Genomic DNA, 18945 nt, shown 5'->3' with positions numbered 1-18945 from the left:
CAACGTTTACACAAAGTTTCTGATTTACTTTCTTCTCTAGTCGACGGTCAACATTAGTAACATAGCTATTATTTAAAATGCCATAATATTACAGATATTGTCGAAAATTTCCCTAAAAAGATGCAGCGACTACCAGGGCGTTGCGTTCTAATTTCTAGTGACGCAATTTTCCCGCCAGAGTGAACGCGGACTGAGCTGTGCATTGCAGGAGAGAGAGAAAGAGAGAAAGTTATTGAGGAATAATTATTCATATTTTCTGTAGTTTATTTTATCGGCCTTCCAAAACATTTACTGGTAAATAATGCCTTCGTCTCACGATTGGATAAACAAGCCATTGGGCGTTGTCGAAGCGATGTTTGGTAAGAAGACAAATGCCGTGGAAGAGTTGCTGCTAGCGAGACCATGCTGGTTCAGGAACTAAGCTACCTAGCTAGCTAGCCGGCGCTAGCCACAGTTAGCTAGCTAGTTACGAGTTTGAAAATAGCTGATTTCCAGATTAACAAACTGATGAGACTGGAATAATTTACTCATGTTAGCTAACATGGAACTGCTTTAAGTGTGGTGTATGTTTTCGGAGGTCATTCATATTTAGTTGAATTTCTATTATGTATTATAATAGTTAGTTGTTTCTTATGATTGGTCAATACACATGTTTACGTCTCCCGTTTATGGTGCTGTGACTTTCTGCTGATCAGCGTGCATAATGCGGATGTGGTTTGTCTGTCGCTTCTGTTGTCCTGCAGCCCAGAGCAACTCTAACCCAGAATGGGAAGCAAAAGTGTTGGAATACTTCAAAGGGCAGCTGAAGGAAAAGGAATCTCATAGCTGGGTATGGACATTTAAAATGCCTCTGAAGAATGCTATTTATTCTCACTTGACTAACATTGGTCACTGTGAACTAGCAGCACACTAAACACTTCAATTAATATAGAATCCAGCACACCCTTTCTTTGTACATATTTTCTAAGTGTGTTTGTTTTCATTTCAGGTACCTTCGCTAAACGATGTGCCCTTGCACTACTTGAAGCCCAACAGCCTTGTGAAATTTCGTTGTTTGGTCCAAGACATGTTTGATCCAGAGTTCTACATGGGAGTGTATGAGACTGTGGACCCCTCAACCAAGGCCAATGTAAGACCTTAAACTCTTCATTTGCTTCAGTAGCTGCAGAATGCACTATATTACACAGACACCTGCTGTCAGTGTTATTATTTATTTATTTTATTTCACTGTATCTGTAGACATTTGCCTGCATGGGAATCTGCTAATGAGACTCTGAGAAATTATAGGATGTTCAAGGTGCATTTCACCTAGCCCTGTGAAAACAATCAGTTTTAGTTTTGTAGATAGTTCATAGTCTATGTACTTGTTGAAAGTGCAGTCAATTTACTGTAATTGGTGGAAGTATATGGTAAGTAGGAAAAAGCTTTTTCCAATCTTGTTCTCTTCCTCCAGTCATTAGTTGTTGTCTGTCTGACATTTCTCAGGTGTTGAGATGTGGGAAGTACAAAGATGTCACAGAATGTGGGGTAAGCTCATCTCTCTAACATTGTCTACGTTCAGCAGCAGCCATAGTTTGAAAGATGCGTAGCTAATGTATTAGACCTTTGCGTGGAAGTCAGGGCAGGTCATTTTGACAGAGTAAGCAAGTGGTAGTGGACAATGTGGACAATGTAGATTTAGTTTAAACCCAGGAGTGGTAGTGTTTTAAGATTCAAATTCACATGACTGCTCTTGATTACCTGTGTTCTTCAGGTGGATTTGAACTCCAGAAACACTGTGACTGCAGAGAGACAGACCTTCTATTGTGTCCCTATTCCAGGAGAGAGCCCTTGGGCTAAAGAGATATCCTTTCTTTCTGCTGTGATCCACAGTGCCTTTGGAAAGTCTTCAGACCCCTTGACTTTTACCACATTTTGTTACGTTACAGCATTATTCTAAAATGGATTAAAACGTTAAAAAAAATCCCCAGCAATCTACACACAATGCCCCATAATGACAAAGCAAAAACAGGTTTTAGACATTTTTGCAATTTTTCTTCTTTTTTTTTTTTAAGAAACAGAAATATCTGATTTACATAAGTATTCAGACCCTTTGCTATGAGACTCAAAATTGAGCTCAGGCGCATCCTGTTTCCATTGATCATCCTTGAGATGTTTCTTCAACTTGATTGGAATCCACCTGTGGTAAATTCAATTGATATGACTTGATTTGAAAGGTACACACCTGTCTATATAAGGTCCCACAGTTGATGGTGCATGTCAGAGCAAAAACCAAGCCATGAGGTCGGATGAATTATCCGTAGAGCTCCAAGACAGGATTGTGTTGATGCACAGATCTGAAGAAGGGTACAAATCAAAAATCTGCAGCATTGAAGATCCCCAAGAACACAGTGGCCTCCATCATTCTTAAATGGAAGAATTTTGGAGACACCAAAACTCTTCCAAGAGCTGGCCTCCTGAGCAATCAGGAGAGAAGGGACTTGTTCAGGGAGAAGACCAAGAACATGATGGTCACTCTGATAGAGCTCCAGAGTTCCTCTGTGGAGATGGGAGAACCTTACAGAAGGACAACCATTTCTGCAGCATTTCACCAATCAGGCCCTTATGGTAGAGTGGCCAGACGGAAGCCACTCCTCAGTTAAAGGAACATGACAGTCTGCTTGGAGTTTGCCAAAAGGCACTTGAAGTACTCTCAGACCATGAGAAACAAGATTCCCTGGTCTGATAAACCCAATATTGAGCTCTTTGGCCTGAATGGCAAGCGTCACGTCTAAGAAACCTGGCACCATACCTACGGTGAAGCATGGTGGTGGCAGTATCATACTGTGGGGATATTTTTCAGCAGCAGGGACTGGGAGACTAGTCCGGATCGAGGGAAAGATGAACAGAGTAAAGTACAGAGAGATCCTTGATGAAAACCTGCTCCAGATCGCTCAGGACCTCAGACTGGGGTGAAGGTTCACCTTCCAACAGGACAATGACCCAAAGCACACAGCTAAGACAACAGACAACTTAAGAGTGGCTTTGGGAAAAATGTCTGAATCTCCTTGAGTGGCCCCACCAGAGCCTGGACTTGAACCCGATCAAACATCTCTGGAGAGACCTGAAAAAAGCTGTGCAGCGACGCTCCCCATCACACCTGACAGAGCTAGAGAGGATCTGCAGAGAATAATTGGAGAAACTCCCCAAATACAGGTGTGCCAAGCCTGTAGCGTCATACCCAAGAAGACTCAAGGCTGTAATCGGTGCCAAAATTTTAGAAAAAGACTACCTAACAAAGTACTGAGTAAAGGGTCTGAATACTTAAGTAAATGTGATATTTCAGTTTTTTATTTTTAATACATTTGTAAAATTTCACACACCCTGTTTTTGTTTGTCATTATGGGGTATTGTGTGTAGATTGATTGAGTGGGGGGGAACAATTTAATCAATTTTAGAAAAAGACTACCTAACAAAATGTGGTAAAAGTCAAGGGGTCTGAATACTTTCCAAATAATACACTGTATATTCAACAAAGCATTTTAATTTGACTGTGTCAAAAGAGGGGTTTATCCTCCTCTGACTTTTTGGTCCAAATTTGGCTTTGAGTCTATGAATATGAATATGATTATGCAGTACACTCTGTGATTATCCATATTTTGTTGTTTGTTGAAATGAGTCAGAATTTTGCTCACACTTTGTGTAGGTGCAGTGGTTTGCCTAAATGCCTGTCTCAAGCTATGAAGTTGTTCTTAACTCTGCCACACAGCTACGGCTGTTCTAGTCAGGCAAGAGTTGTCCCGTCCACCTCCTATGTCCCCAGCAGACAGAAGCGCAGTTACGAAGAGGACGACGACGACATGGACACACAACCCCAGAAGCAGAGAGAACCGCACACAGGTGGGTACACACCCCTTAAGGACTGCTTTACTTGGATGCATGTTTGAGTCATGTTCGTTAGGGCACACTGTAGCAAAACCTTTTCTTTTTAAACGACATGCATTCAGATAGTACCTCCCCGGTTTGGACTGTTTTATTTCTTTAGTTTCATGCCTAGTGAACATGACCCTGGCTGATTCAGCCAGGTTGAAGACTCAGTTTTAGCAGTATTACAGTGGTTCCTCATTTTTTAAGTTGCATCATACCGCAGTATAGTATGCTGTCTTATGCTTCGGTGAGTCACAGTGCTTGCCATTAATGCTCATTTGAAACACCAGAGGGCATCTTTGAGCACGTCTGCTCCATCTAGTCTTTTTACCCTTCTTTAATTAACGAAAACACATATGTTGATGAACAAATACTGTATGCTTTCCATTGGATACACAGTATATACGTCATGGCCTATTATACGGTAGTTTTGTTGGTTGGGCTTTGATTCATTTTCGTCGGGGCAAATCAGGTCTGTGATTGATTAGAAATGTCAGACGTTCGTCTTGTCTGGTGAACTCTTGTCATCTTTTGGTCTGATCGTTTCATTCAAGCATTTTAGTTATAAGTAACAAAGGGAGCCTTGAATAATTAAACAACAAATGAACTGCATGTTGGCTGAAGAAATTGCCGTCACGAATGCATAGGACTGTTTTTAATCTTGCCTGTAGTATTGTTGTATTTGTTGTGTTCCAAATGGTCTGACTTTTTTTCAGTAATACATTTCCTTCTCTGCTGCCAATCGCCAGATATCTCAATTCTTATTAGCCAATGCCCATCACGTGATCGGGTCCTTCTCGCAGGCATTGCAGCTTCGAAGCAGGCTACAAGTGAAGACCGACTGATGCAACAGAGCGCGTAACGTAACAAAATGTGGGAAAATTCAAGGGGTCTGAATACTTTCCACAGTGCATTCGGAAAGTATTCAGACCCCTAGACTTTTTCCACATTTTGTTACAGCCTTGTTCTAAAATGGATGATTAAATCAATCTACACACAATACCCCATATTGGCAAAGCAAAAACGTGTTTTTAGACGTTTTTGCAAATTTATAAAACTATTCAAACCCTTTACTTAGTACTTTGTTGAAGCACCTTTGGCAGCTATTACAGCCTCGAGTCTTCTTGGGTATGACGCTACAAGCTTGGCACACCTGTATTTGGGGAGTTTCACACAATACCCCATAATGACAAAGCGAAAGCGTGTTTATAGAAATTTTTGCAAATTTATATATAAAAAAATATAACAAACCTTATTTACATAAGTATTCGGGCCCTTTGCTATGAGACTCAAAATTGAGCTCAAGTGTATCCTGTTTCCAATGATCATCCTTGAGCTGTTTCTACAACTTGATTGCAGTTGACAGTGCATGTCAGAGCAAAAACCAAGCCATGAGGTCGAAGGAGTTGTCCGTAGAGCTCCGAGACAGGATTGTGTCGAGGTACAGTTCGGGGAAGGGTACCAAAAAATGTCTGCAGCATTGAAGGTCCCCAAGAACACGTGGGCCTCTATCATTCTTAAATGGGGGAAGTTTGGAACCGTCAAAACTCTTCCTAGTTCTGGCCGCCCAGCCAAACTGAGCAATCGGGGGAGAAGGGCCTTGGTCAGGGAGGTGAACAAGAACCCAATGGTCACTCTGACAGAGCTCCAGAGTTCCTCTGTGGAGGTGGGAGAACCTTTAAGAAGTACAACCATCTCTGCAGCACTCCATACATTCCTTTATGGTAGAGTGGCCAGACGGAAGCCACTCTTCAGTAAAAGGCACATGACAGCCCGCTTGGAGTTTGCCAAAAGGCACCTAAAGGACTCTGACCATGAGAAACAAGATTCTCTGGTCTGATGAAACCAAGATTGGACTCTTTGGCCTGAATGCCAAGCGTCGCATCTGGAGGAAACCTGGCACCATCCCTACAGTGAAGCATGGTGGTGGCAGCATCATGCTGTGGGGATGTTTCTCAGCGGCAGCGACTGAAAGACTAGTCAGGATCAAGGCATAGATGAACGGTATAAAGTACAGAGAGATCCTTGATGAAAACCTGCTCAGGACCTCAGACTGGGGTGAAGGTTCACCTTCCCAAAAGGAAAACGACCCTAAGCACACAGCCAAGACAACGCAGGAGTGGCTTCGGGAAAGTGTCTGAATCTCCTTGAGTGGCCCCACCAGAGCCTGGACTTGAACCCGATCGAACATCTCTGGAGAGACCTGAAAATAGCTGTGCAGCGACGCTCCCCATCCAACCTGACAGAGCTTGAGAGGATCTGCAGAGAAGAATGGGAGAAACACCCTAAATCCAGGTGTGCCAAGCTTGTAGTGCCATACCTAAGAAGAATTTAGGCTGTAATCGCTGCCAAAGATGCTTCAACAAAGTACTCAGTAAAGGGTCTGAATACTTATGTAAATGTGAAATTTCTGTTTTTATATTTTTCATAAATTTACAAAAATGTTTGTTCTTTGTCCTCGTGGTATTGTGTGTAGATTAATACATTTTAGAATAAGGCTGTAACGTAACACCTGTTCTGCAGTTGAGGCATCGCCAGCTGTGAACTCAGCTGCATGCTCTTAATTATTGCCTGATATGTTGGTATTCATAACCTTATTTAACCAATTCTCCCCTAACCCGGATGACGCTGGGCCAATTGTGCGCCGCCAAATGGGTCTCCCGGTCGCTGCCGGCTGCGACACAGCCTGGGATCGAACCAGGATCTGTAGTGACGTAGCTTATGTTACTTAGACCACTGCAGCACTCGGGAGGTCCACAATTCTGATATTTTTGAGTGATGTGATTGGCAATGCACTGAATCATACAGCGTTATGCCGGTTGAAAGAGGAACTCTGATGATATTACCGTTTATATCTACATACTCGACACTCCCGTTCAACTCTAAATCGCTTTTGTGTGCGCTCTAAATTAATAACTTGAAGTAACATAAGTTAATTAAATATTTGAAAGGAAAATTTGATTATTTATTAGCCTAGTGGTTATTAGTATTTTCGGGCATATCGTGTGAATTAGGCCTCATGTCAAATCCTTGTCAAAAGCCCAAGAGATACTGTTGCGAATAGGTCGAGATTATTTATGGGTTGATCATATAAAAAATGTTCACCAACTCCAAAGCAATTGTCTGTCTGTCGTGCAGGAACGAACCACTGATTCACTACCTTTTTTCTGAATCCACATGTCAAGTGTAATTGTGCCATTTTATTTACCCAAGTTCCCTCTCAACTCTGGGACCACACAACAGCTTTTTTTTTTTTTTTTTTTTTTTGCCCGATTCAGGACTCTAGCGCAAGAGGAGAGAGAGATTCTCGCACAGAAAAATTCCCACCTCCATTCATTTTCAAAGGGTTAGTCTAATACAGTGGTTCTTAACCTTGTTGGAGGTACTGAACCCCACCAGTTTCATATGCGCATTCACCGAACTCTTCTTAATTGGAAAAATAAAATATGATTTTTTTCAAATTCAAAACATAAATATATATTTTACTGGTGCACAAAATGAACCGTGCATCAACATCAACACCGTGTGTTCAAAGAACAAAATCATCAAAACATGATTTTCACACAAAAACAAAAACATAATAATGAATATTTACTGCAAATCAGTGTGACTTCTGCTGTTGCCTTTCAGAGACCAGTTCAGAAATGCGGCTTCGCCTTGGCAAGTGCCACTCATGTAATTTTCGCAACAAAGTCTGTTCCTTTTCTTCGTTTTTATGTCCAGCATCCTCAAAGGATTGCTCGCAAAGATATGTTGTAACAAACGATATGAAAATCTCCAGAGCTTTCTTAGCAATAACGGGGTACGTTACCATTTGTTGACACCAAAACGTTGAAAGCGTTGTTGTTCTGAAGAGTTGCTGTTGAACCTGGCTCTGCTGAATTTCAATGATATCTTCGAGGTATTCATCATTGACATCTGTTGTCTCAACACTAAACGTGAACGGCTGTCTCACCCATGCTGGATATGACTCTCTTGTAGGAAAGTGTCCGTCGAGAGACTTTGCAAGCTCATCTAAGTGCGTGGCAATGGCGTGCTTCAGTTCCGCGGGTACAGAAATGTCTCCGATTTCAGATACATCTTCGATCTTACTTACACAGTCGTCCAGCAGGGGAAAGTTTGGAAAGTTATCGTTCTCTGTTTGTCGTTTCCATAACGGTAGCTTTTTTTGAAAAGCCTTCAGGTTTTCCTCCGGTTCGATGATGTTGACTCCACCGCCCTGCATCTTTTGATTGAGATGATTGAGAGCTGCGAAGATATCAGCCATGTACGCTAAAATGAGAATAAACTCGTCATTTTTGAAGCAATCTGCATGACAATGTAGGTGCTCTTGCAAAAACAGGGCTAATTCCACACGCACAGCAAAAACACGATTCAGCACCTGTCCCCGGGATAACCATCGAACGTTAGAATGGTACAGAAGTACCTCGAATTCAGAGCCCATTTCTTTACACAGCTCACTGAAGATGCGGTGCCTCAGAGCACTAGTTTGCACATTGTTCACGCATTCCACTACAATTTTTAATACTTCTGCCAGTTTTGGAGGCAAGGTTTTTGTTGCCAACTCATGCCTGTGCAGAATACAATGCGTAACAATGATGTGTGGTGCATCGGCTTTCACTAGCGCACCAAAACCAGACTTTCTTCCCAGCATGACTGGAGCTCCGTCCGAACAAACTGCAGAAACCATATCCCATGAAAGATTGTTGTCTTTGAAGTAGTCATCCACAAGTTTCTTCACATCGGCTGCCTTAGTTGTTGTTCAAAGAGGCTTACAAAATAAAAAATCTTCCTTTATCACGTCGTCTTTCACATAGCGCACGAATACAGCAAGCTGGCTTAGATTGGAAACGTCTGTGGTCTCGTCGAGTTGAAGGCTGAATTTTGCCGGGCTTGAAATCAGATCTGCAACTACTTGAGCCAAGATGTCTTTGTTCATGTCCTCTATTCTGTCGCTGATGGTGTCATTTGAAAGAGGAATTTGGGATAACTTAACTTCAGCCTCTTTTCCCAGTATGATATTCGCCATCTTCAACACAGCTAGTTTTATGAGTGTTTCACCAATGGTGTGTGGTTTGCCCTGCTTTGCGATCAAGTAAACAACTTCGTACGATGCTGTGAGGATCGGTTTGTTGATGGGTACAAAGCCGAGAACAGGCAGAGTAGCCTTTTCATCGAATCTGGCTCTCTTCACCTTGAATTCAGCGAGCGTTGTGTTCTTGTATTTTCCATCTCCATGCAGCTTAAGGAAGTGTTCTCTTAGTTTTGCCGGTGCTAGACTAGAATAGATCAACTTGGCATTGCAAATCATGCAGTTAGGACGCTGACTCCCATCACGTTCCGTTATATATGTGAATCCATATTGTACATATTCGTCCGACCACTTTCTTTTTTTGCTCGACATAGTATAAGTATGAAAGGATTAAAATATTAAGAAAGAAATCACAAGACGTACCATCACGACAGTCACAAGTCGACTACTGAGTGCAACAAATTCCCTGCAGCACAGATAGGCCAAGCGACGTAGCGTGATCACCTGCAGCCAATGATGGCCAAGCAGGGCGTGTCATCACGAATCATATGAGTCGGATGTGTGTCTTGACCTCCGCCGAACCCCTGAGACTGACTCACCGAACCCCTGGGGTTCGATCGAACCCAGGTTAAGAACCACTGGTCTAATAGCTCAGCTAGGTGTGAAAAATCCCCCAATTTGTGCTACAGTTTAGGATACAGATCACCGACTGACCTATTTGTCAATGTGCCGCATTGTGGAAGAAAATATATATCGAGGTGTTGTTTCTGTTCAGCCAAATGTTGAATAGACATGCAGACAAATTAATTAATGCAGGAAAAGAGGAATTATAATCACATAAGCATTTAGGCTAAATCAAGTTGTTATTTTGTTGGGTAACGGATTGTTAGGAGAATTAAGTTCTCATGTTCTTTAACCAATTCAATTAAATGACTCAGTCTGCTATATCAGGATTTGTAGGATGCTGATAGAAATAAAAACAGACAGAGGCCCAGTCTACAATAGTCAAATGTTTATTTACGGGAACATTCTGCCTATCATTTCCTGTACATTGGTCTATATACCTCACATTTTGTCATAAATGTCCCTCTCAGAAACAATGACAATATAGTTCACAAGTCTTCCTGTCATACATTGTCTGCCACCTGTTATACAATCTACTACAAGCCCAAGGTCTCTCCCCTCCCTGGGTGGGGACAGAATGTCCTGTAAGGAGCACAGTAGTAGAGCTTGTCTGTCGATAGCTCCTCTCCTCCTCATACATTGTCTCACAATTGCACCCTGCTTACATACTAAAAAGGAACAAAAAGTCCATGTCCTAATTCTGACTAAAACTACACACATCAGATTTATAGATGTATGATTTTATGAAATTTATTAGAATCATACAATGACAGGGTAGTTAAAGTTCTACGTTAAATGTATACATCATTTAATCATTATTCATAAAAATCCCATAACACGGAAAGTCAGCTTTTTTTCTTGAGTATAATCATTCATTCAGAAGGTTAAACCCATCGGTCTTAGGTCGGCAGTAAATTTAAATTAGATTACCAGATTCATTTTTCCTTAGGTTAAAATAATCCATGCCGCCTTGCAATGTTATGAAGTCTAAAAGTTATGGGCGGAGTTAGAAAGTTGGCTGTCGGAAGTATTACAATGGAAATGTACTTTTTAATCTGTCCGTCAGCATACTTCAAGACGTGGTATATGAAGGTGCATGCAGTGAGATTACCCGATGGGTTGGAGGATACTTTAATTGTCAATCATCTTGAATAAGATTTTTTTCTTATACTTAACTGGAAATCAACCAATATTCCATTAACACGACGGAAAGGTCAAACGCTTTATTATCTAAATGTTGAAAGTGCGTGGGCAACGGAGAGAAACTAAATGGTGCCGTTTGAGGCCATGTGGTGGAGAGTCATGCTGAAGATGGGGGTGTGAGCATGTGGAGCTGAGCGGGTGTGATGTTGTCGTTTGTGTGTTTTTGTAATGTAAAAAAAAAAAAATAAGGAAAATTACAGCTCCCAACACGAATCTGATTATGAATAGGATTTATTTGATTTCTTTCGTTTACATTCTTCATTGTAACCATAATGTCACAAATAATTGAGCAGATTAACCTAGTCTAATAAAACAATTTTCTTTTTACCATCAGAAAGAATGTCTTATTTTGAGCCAGAGCCACAAATGAGTGAGTCACTGAGCTTTATGCTGGCAAATATAGCTTTATGCCCCAAAATAGCCTACTAAATAGGCCAAGCTTAAACAAATACATTCAATTGTCTAAATAAACAAGTACGTTTTAATAAATAAAACAAATTAAATTGCTCAGCTCTTGACAATACGGGCAACCTTTTTCCGTCCGTATCCTCGCAGGACTCCTTCAGTTTCTTCTTCACATCAGCAAAGAAGGACTCCATGTTTCAGAAACTCCCTTCGTCAAGAGGGGCTATCGGTATTTCCATAATGTGGTAAATAAAGCCAGTTTGTGATCTTAGATTTCTTTCTGTGTTTTTCGAGGGAGAAAAACCAGAAGCATAATCGGTGTTCTTAACTCCCCCTTGTGGTAGTGTGGCGCAATGATGGAATGACGCATATTTACCACTATCTGCCACAGTGTCGCGGCATAAACTCTCAACTTTTTCATTGAGAAACCACTGTACCAACCGTTCTCTCTTCTATTTACAGAGCCCCATGGCAACGGGGACTCCAAGCGGCAGGAGACCGAAGCCCCCTCCAGCCGGACAACTGCCCCCTCAGACTGTTCCTCCAATCTGGACCTCAACTTCCCCCTGCCGGGGGAGAGGGGGCCAGCCTGTCTAGTGAAGGTAAAACAAACAAAATCATCCTGGGTGATTTTCAGGCCCGGCCTGTCCAGTGGTTGATTTTCTATTATATTTTGCCTAAGTTCTGTAACCAAGCTGTTTCAAGGGACTAGCCCCATTTGTGTGTCAGAATAGTCAAGTGATCCCATTGACTCTGACTCACCAGCTGCTCTGTCGACAGGTCTACGAGGGATTGGACAGCTTCAAACTGAACGACACACTGGAGATCTACGGGATTCTCTCCGTCAACCCAGTCCTGACTGTGCTGGGCGACGAAAAGTAAGGCGCTTGAGTTTGTTTTTAAACGAGGTCTGTTTCGTTCTAGTTGCGTTTTGTGCGTCCATATTGCTCACCGCATTGTGTATCCACACAGAGACCCCTCGTCGTTGCTGCTAAACCCCGCCGAGAGTATGGAGACTCCAGAGGAACAGAGAGCTCATGACCCCCCTGCTTCACTTGTGCCCCGTCTCCACATGCTGTACGCACGCCCCCTGCAACACAACAACCCTCTTCTGCCCTCTGCTCCCACAGAGGACCAAAGCGCCTGTAAGACTAGGACACATCACAATATACATTTACTTGTATTCACTGAGGGTGATGCAATTCTCCCACTGACATCAATGAATGATTTATGCGGAAAAATCTGAGTTTGGACCTGATTTTGTATGCTTTTTTTTTTCTCAAATCAAATTATAGGGTTCCTTAACTTATGTGGAGTGTCTGTTTTAAAATTTTGTGTCACCTTCTCAGTTGTATCCTCTTTCCTGGTTGAGATGGCATCTGTGAGGGCAGATCTGCTCGCTTACCTCACTCACGTTCTTCTGGGAGACGGACTGGCTGCCGAGTACCTCTTACTGCACCTCATCTCTAACGTGTGCGTGTGCACTCCATACACAAAGAGATGGTTTTCCCCAAAACCCAGCGTGAGCTTAGTCCCGGCTTAAAACATTTCATGGACGTTTTCCATTTGAGAATGATTTTTAATCCAGGACTAGGCTTAATCTGGGTCCGGGAAACCGCGCCAAGAGATATATGATGTATATTTTCTTTCTCTATCTGTAGTGCCATAGTAAGTACCACCGCTACTCTTTATTGTAACAAGCTCCAAGGTGGTTCCTGATAGTGATTGTGTGGGTCTCTGTCATCACAGGTATACCAGACGGGATGTCCTGCCTTTGGGTAAATTTACCCTGAATCTGAGTGGCTGCCCGCTCAACTCCTACACAGAGCGACTCTATCAGATCATCCAACAGCTGGTGCCTTGTGTGAGTTAATATTCTTTATCGTGGCCCATATTAAATCGACTGGTTTGACTGTTGTTTGAGATTCTGAATTGAGCTTTCGCAGCACGTTTGGGTGCCACTAGTAATTGAGATTGAAAAATTGAATCGAACACTGACATGCAACTCCAGCCAGAAGTATGACAGTAGAGTTTCTTCATTGCCATGACTACATTAATTTATCCTTCCACGTAAGGTAAGTATTAGATTAGAGTCTGGCAATACTGAAAGAAGGCATACTTTGTAGATCTCTAGGATGACAATTAGGGATCCATGGGCGTGAGGGTTGTTCCAAATCTGAGGGGAGTGGCGTTGGAGTTTGACAGTTTGAATGTGTACATATCCCATAGAGAAATGTGCTTGCAAACATACACTACCGTTCAAACGTTTGGGGTCACGTAGAAATGTCCTTTGTCCATTTTAAAATAACATCAAATTGATCAGAAATAAAGTATAGACATTGTTAATGCTGTAAATGCCTATTGTAGCTGGAAACGGCAGATTTAAAAATAAAAATATTCCATTAAAAAAATAAATATCTACATAGGTGTACAGAGGCCCATTATCAGCAACCATCACTCCTGTGTTCCAATGGAACGTTGTGTTAACTAATCCCAGGTTTTTCATTTTAAAAGGCTAATTGATCATTAGAAAACCCTTTTGCAATTATGTTAGCACAGCTGAAAACTGTTGTCCTGATTTTAAAGAAGCAATAAAACTGGCATAAACTGTTCATTGGGAGCTTCATGAAATGGGTTTCCATGGCCGAGCAGCCGCACACAAGCCTAAGATCACCATGCGCAATGCCATGTATCGGCTGGAGGGGTGTAAAGCTCGCCGCCATTGGACTTTGGAGCGGTAGAAACGCGTTCTCTGGAGTGATAAATCTCGCTTCACCGTCTGGCAGTCCGGTGGCTGAATCTGGGTTTGGAGGATGCCAGGACAACGCTACCTGCTCCAATGCATATTGCCAACTGTAAAGTTTGGTGGATGAGGAATAATGGTCTGGGGCTGTTTTTCATTGTTCGGGCAAGGCCCATTAGTTCCAGTGAAGAGAGATCTTAACGCTACAGCGTACAATGACATTCTAGATGATTCTGTGCTTCCAACTTTCTGGCAACAGTTTGGTGAAGGCCCTTTACTGTTTCAGCATGACAATGCCCCCATGTACAAAGCGAGGTCCATACAGAAGTGGTTTGTTGAGATAGGTGTGGAAAAACTTGACTGGCATGCACACAGCCCAGACCTCAACTCCATCAGACACCTTTGGGATGAATTGGACCGTCGACTGGGAGCCAGGCCTAATCGCTCAAACTCAGTTCCCGACCTCACTAATGCTCTTGTGGCTGAATGGATGCAAGTCCCCGCAGCAATGTTCCAACATCTAGTGGAAAGCCTCCCCAGAAGAGTGGAGGCTGTTATAGCAGCAAAGAGGAGACCAACTCCATATTAATCCCTGTGATTTTGGAATGAGATGTTCGACGAACAGGTGTCCACATACTGTTGGTCATGTAGTGTACATTGCATGAATAGAATGTGTCACACAACATACATTACAAGACTTGAACCGACAGTTTATCAATGTACGTTAAAGTAACTTTGGTTACTGTTTTTCTTCTCCCCGGTAGTCATACCGTCTCAGTATGAGCCTCCACGCAATGAACAGCATGCGCCTGGTGCCTAAGAAGGACTACGTGGCCAACCGGCTGGTGAGTGGAGCCTTGCAGCTGGCCAGGAACACCTCCCTCTTCCTTGATGAGACGCAGCTGGAGCAGGGTCAACTGGACAGCTCAGGTAAGAGGACGGGGCACTGTGAACTACGGGCCGCATTGGGCAGCAACTAGGGCTTTGGCCCTGAGCCACTAGGGCAAGAAACTGAGGCCCTGCCCAGAAACAACTTTTAAGCTCGGACACTTGTGTAGATCTGAGAGGATTTGATAGGTGTTCATAATGTGGCGATTGCTCCACCTTGCCCTCTGATAGGCTAGGTGGAATTTCCCACATTGCTTGTACCTGCTGTATCCTCTCAGATCTCCACAGGTGGGGATAGGTGGTAGGGCCAAGGGGTTGTTCCTGGGCAGCGCGAAAGAACTATGGCGACTGGGAACACATTTTAAGGCGAGCGCGCAGCAGGTATCGGAGTGCCTCCTAGCTTTTGTGTGCGAAGTCCGTGGGGTATATTAATGAATTCGTTTGGTTTGCCAATTGCGGTAGTGCAATGGTCATGTAATCCGTTGAATAAGCTATGTGCCGTGGCGAGATGTCCATAGATATCCGTGTGTGCCGTAGGTGTGCGGAACATCACTGCCCTGGGGAACCTGATCTCTTGGCAGAAGGTTGATTATGACTTCAACTACCACCAGATGGAATTCCCCTGCAATATTAACGTGCTCGTCACATCAGAGGGCCGATCGCTGCTGCCGGTGAGTACAACAACAAAAAAGAGGGTCTGAGGAGGCAAGGCCCACACACCAGAGGGCGTAAGAGGGGCCCGTGTGTGTGTGTGTGTGTCGGCGTGGGTGCAGGGGTTAGGTTTCAGCCAGGATGTCAGGAGACTGACACGTGTCCAATGCCATGGGTTTGTTTCCAACCAGCGCCATCATGCTGCCCATTGGTCACCCCAGCCCCCTAGCAGCGCTGTGGTTCTGGCTTTAGAACTTGGCCTCGCTGTGTTGCAAACGGCCAAAGGAATGCGCCGTGTGCTATTTCTGTGTGTTGGTCGAATGGAGTTGCTATGGCTGCAGCTGTGCCACCGGGACAATCCTGGTCAGAGGCGTCGGGATAGGGCCGTCTTATCAGGCCACGCCACAGTGACGGGCAGGGTGAATGTGTCATCAGCAACTGTGGGAGCAGATGGTCACAAGTTCATCTTCCTGTCGATGATGAGTACGTGTTGTGAATGTGAAATGAGCTGCTGAAGTTTTATATACACACCAACTCTGTTTAAGTGAACCAGTGCCTACCAGCACCAGAGGTTTGAAATCAAGCCCTCGACATGGGGACTTCCTGCAAATACCTCGTCAACATATTTGCCACACTCCCATTGACTGGATGTTCTGAATCTTTCTCCTGCTGTTACAGGAAATAACCCCCCCCCCCCGGATGTGTTTATCATAGAAACTCTGCTCCCATTCCACAGTCGGACTGCCAGGTGCCCCTACAGCCCCAGGTGACCCCACCCAACATGGAGGAGTATCTCACTACCATCCACATGGCACAGTTCACGTCACAGATTAACAAGTTCCGCGTGTACCTGAGTCTGGCCCGTACCCTCGACTACAGCATCTCTGACGAGGTCACCAAGGTGAATGCTACTTTAGATTATTTTTTCTGATATCCTAACCTTTTGTTATGAACCCAGCTTCTGTGCTGAGAGCAACATTGAATAGTTAAAGCTCAATCGAGGTGTTTTGTTTAATGTCGGGGTAAGGTATCCGGTTTCCAAGACCTGTGGTTACTCTGACCACTCCCTCTATTTTCTTCAGAAATGAGCCTATTTTCTTATTTTTGTTCAATCTTATTCAGTTGCCTTGTTACTGTTTTCCACAGGCAGTTGAGGATGACTTTGTTGACATGCGCAAAGATGACCCCCAGAGCGTCACCGCAGAGGACCTGCATAGGATGCTTGTTGTCGCACGGTACGTGGAAGTTATTCAGCCACACTTGTCCTGGCGTCTTAATTCGGCATAACATGCTCAAGTGAAGCAATCGTTTTCTGTAGCTAAGTCGGCATAACGTTTGTCCCCAGGTTGCTCTCCTTAAGTTTGGGACAGACCACCCTTTCCCGGGATGGATGGATGAGAGCCAAGCACATAGACATGCTTCGCAGGAGCAGGACCGAACAACAGAAGAGTCTCAATGGTAACGAGCCTTAATCACAAACACCCATCCGGTGTGGAAATAAAAGAATATGTTATGTGGAACAAACATTTTTCATTTTGATACCAGAAGAGCAATTATTTCGTTGTTGAAAAGTTCAACTTAATAAAACTTATGTACAAAAGTTTTTGTGATTTTTGCATAGCACTGGGTTTGTATTTTTCTTTTTTGCTTCGGTGTTGGGAGATCAGGTTAAGCTTTTTATCAGTTGTCAAATTTGCAATTTCTTGATAAGAACATTTTAAAATCCTGGCAAAAAAAAAAATCCATGACTAATTGTACTGTGGGATGTTTTCAGTGCTTTGTATGTTACTCCATTGAAGTACTGTTTAAGTTTGGGATTCAATCCAGGTAAATTTGAACTAATGCAGAATATGCTACGCCAATGTTGACTTTTCTCCCCTTACTCTAGACCAAATGTTGTAGTTTTTAGATGAACATGTTGGATCTGGTACTGAAAGTATATGTAAATAGGGCATTTTGAGACCATATTTTATTCTCCCCATCTTGTGCCTGAAAGTTCTCAGGAGTCAATACAATGATCATGGTTTGCTGAATGACCTTCCCCAAAATGTAATTCTTGCTTTATGGGATGAGTTTGTGAATGATTGTTTGGACTCATTAAAATGTGGATAGCTTGCCATTTGTTATTTTCGGCTAATTATTTTAAGGGACACTCTGGATTCGGACCCAAATGCATATATATACAATACCAGTCAAAAGTTTGGACACACCTACTGTACTCAAGGGTTTTTCTTTTTAAAACTATTTTCTAGATTGTAGAATAATAGTGAAGACATCAAAACAACACACATGGAATTATGTAACCAAAAAAGTGTCAAACAGATCTAAATATTTGAGATTCTTCAAAGGAGACACCCTTTGTCTTAACAGCTTTGCAAACTTGTCATTCTCTCAACCAGCTTCATGAGGTAGTCACCTGGAATGCGGAAAATTAAGAGCTTTGAACGTTTCAAGTGCAGTTGCAAAAAAAGTGCTGTGATTAAACTGCCTCATGAGGACCGCCACAGGAAAGGAAACCCCATAGTTACCTCTGATGCAGAGGATAAGTTCATTAGAGTTACCAGCTACAGAAATTGCAGCCCAAATAAATGTTAACGGACTCACCTCAACATCAACTGTTCAGAGGAGACTGTAAATCGGGACTTCATGGTCAAATTGCCACCAAGAAACCACCACTACTAAAGGACACCAATAAGAGACTTGTTTGGGCCAAGAAATACAAGCAATAGACATTAGACCGGTAGAAATCTGTCTTTAGGTTCTAACCGCCATGTCTGTGAGACGCAGTGTAGGTGAACGGATGATCTCTGCATGTGTGGTTCCCACCCTGAAGCATGGAGGAGGTGGTGTGGGGGTGCTTTGCTGGTGACACTGACTTATTTAGAATTCAAGGCACACTTAACGAGCATGGTTACCACAGCATCCCATCTGGTTTGCGCTTAGTGGGACTATCATTTGTTTTTCAACAGGACAATGACCCAACACACCTCCAGGCCGTGTAAGAGCTATTTGACCAAGGAGAGTGATGTAGTGCTGCATCAGATGACCTGGCCTTTACAATCACCCGGCCTCAACCCAATTGGGATGAGTGAAGGAAAAGCAGCCAACAAGTGCTCAGCATATGTGGGAACTCCTTCAAGACTGTTGGGAAATTATTCCAGGTGAAGCTGGTTGTGTTGAAAATGCCAAGAGTGTGCAAAGCGATCATCAAGGCAAAAGGTGGCTACTTTGAAGAATCCCAAATATATTTTTTATTTGTGTAACACTTTTTTGGTTACTACAATGTAGAAAATAGTCAAAGAAAAACCCTTGAATGAGTAGGTGTGTCCAAACTTTTGACTGGTACTGTAATACGACAGTTGGGTGAACATTTTCACGCTTCAACTCATGAAACAGATTCAGAACAGTTGGACATGTAAAATAGTTAATACCTTCAATTTAATGAAATTATTCAAGACAGTGTAGCTACAGTATATTTTTCATAAACAGGAAA

The 18945-nt window shown here is 43.0% G+C and overlaps 1 protein-coding gene across 1 annotated transcript; it reads left to right on the top strand.

Annotated features, from left to right (window-relative positions):
- The first annotated feature begins 33 nt into the window (after nucleotides 1-33).
- Nucleotides 34-17571, top strand: mcmbp (minichromosome maintenance complex binding protein). Its single transcript, XM_055901904.1, has 16 exons — nucleotides 34-359; nucleotides 744-829; nucleotides 989-1129; nucleotides 1486-1527; nucleotides 1754-1844; nucleotides 3748-3879; nucleotides 11633-11772; nucleotides 11951-12048; nucleotides 12143-12315; nucleotides 12520-12643; nucleotides 12920-13034; nucleotides 14678-14843; nucleotides 15339-15472; nucleotides 16189-16353; nucleotides 16599-16687; nucleotides 16798-17571. The coding sequence occupies exons 1-16, from the start codon at nucleotides 302-304 to the stop codon at nucleotides 16922-16924; spliced, it is 1881 nt and encodes a 626-aa protein (XP_055757879.1). The 5' UTR covers nucleotides 34-301; the 3' UTR covers nucleotides 16925-17571.
- The last annotated feature ends 1374 nt before the right edge of the window (nucleotides 17572-18945 follow it).

Source organism: Salvelinus fontinalis, chromosome 37 (assembly GCF_029448725.1).
Source record: "Salvelinus fontinalis isolate EN_2023a chromosome 37, ASM2944872v1, whole genome shotgun sequence".
Taxonomy (NCBI): Eukaryota; Metazoa; Chordata; class Actinopteri; order Salmoniformes; family Salmonidae; genus Salvelinus; species Salvelinus fontinalis.
This window is presented reverse-complemented; position numbering and strand designations above follow the sequence as displayed.

What these genes read in the sequence shown, in the direction of transcription:
- mcmbp (XM_055901904.1), top strand. Translation starts at nt 302, where the DNA reads ATGCCTTCGTCTCACGATTGGATAAACAAGCCATTGGGCGTTGTCGAA. An exon ending in ACCCCTCAACCAAGGCCAAT is followed by an intron (nt 1,130 to 1,485) that starts GTAAGACCTTAA and finishes GACATTTCTCAG; the next exon opens with GTGTTGAGATGTGGGAAGTA. An exon ending in CACAGAGGACCAAAGCGCCT is followed by an intron (nt 12,316 to 12,519) that starts GTAAGACTAGGA and finishes TCACCTTCTCAG; the next exon opens with TTGTATCCTCTTTCCTGGTT.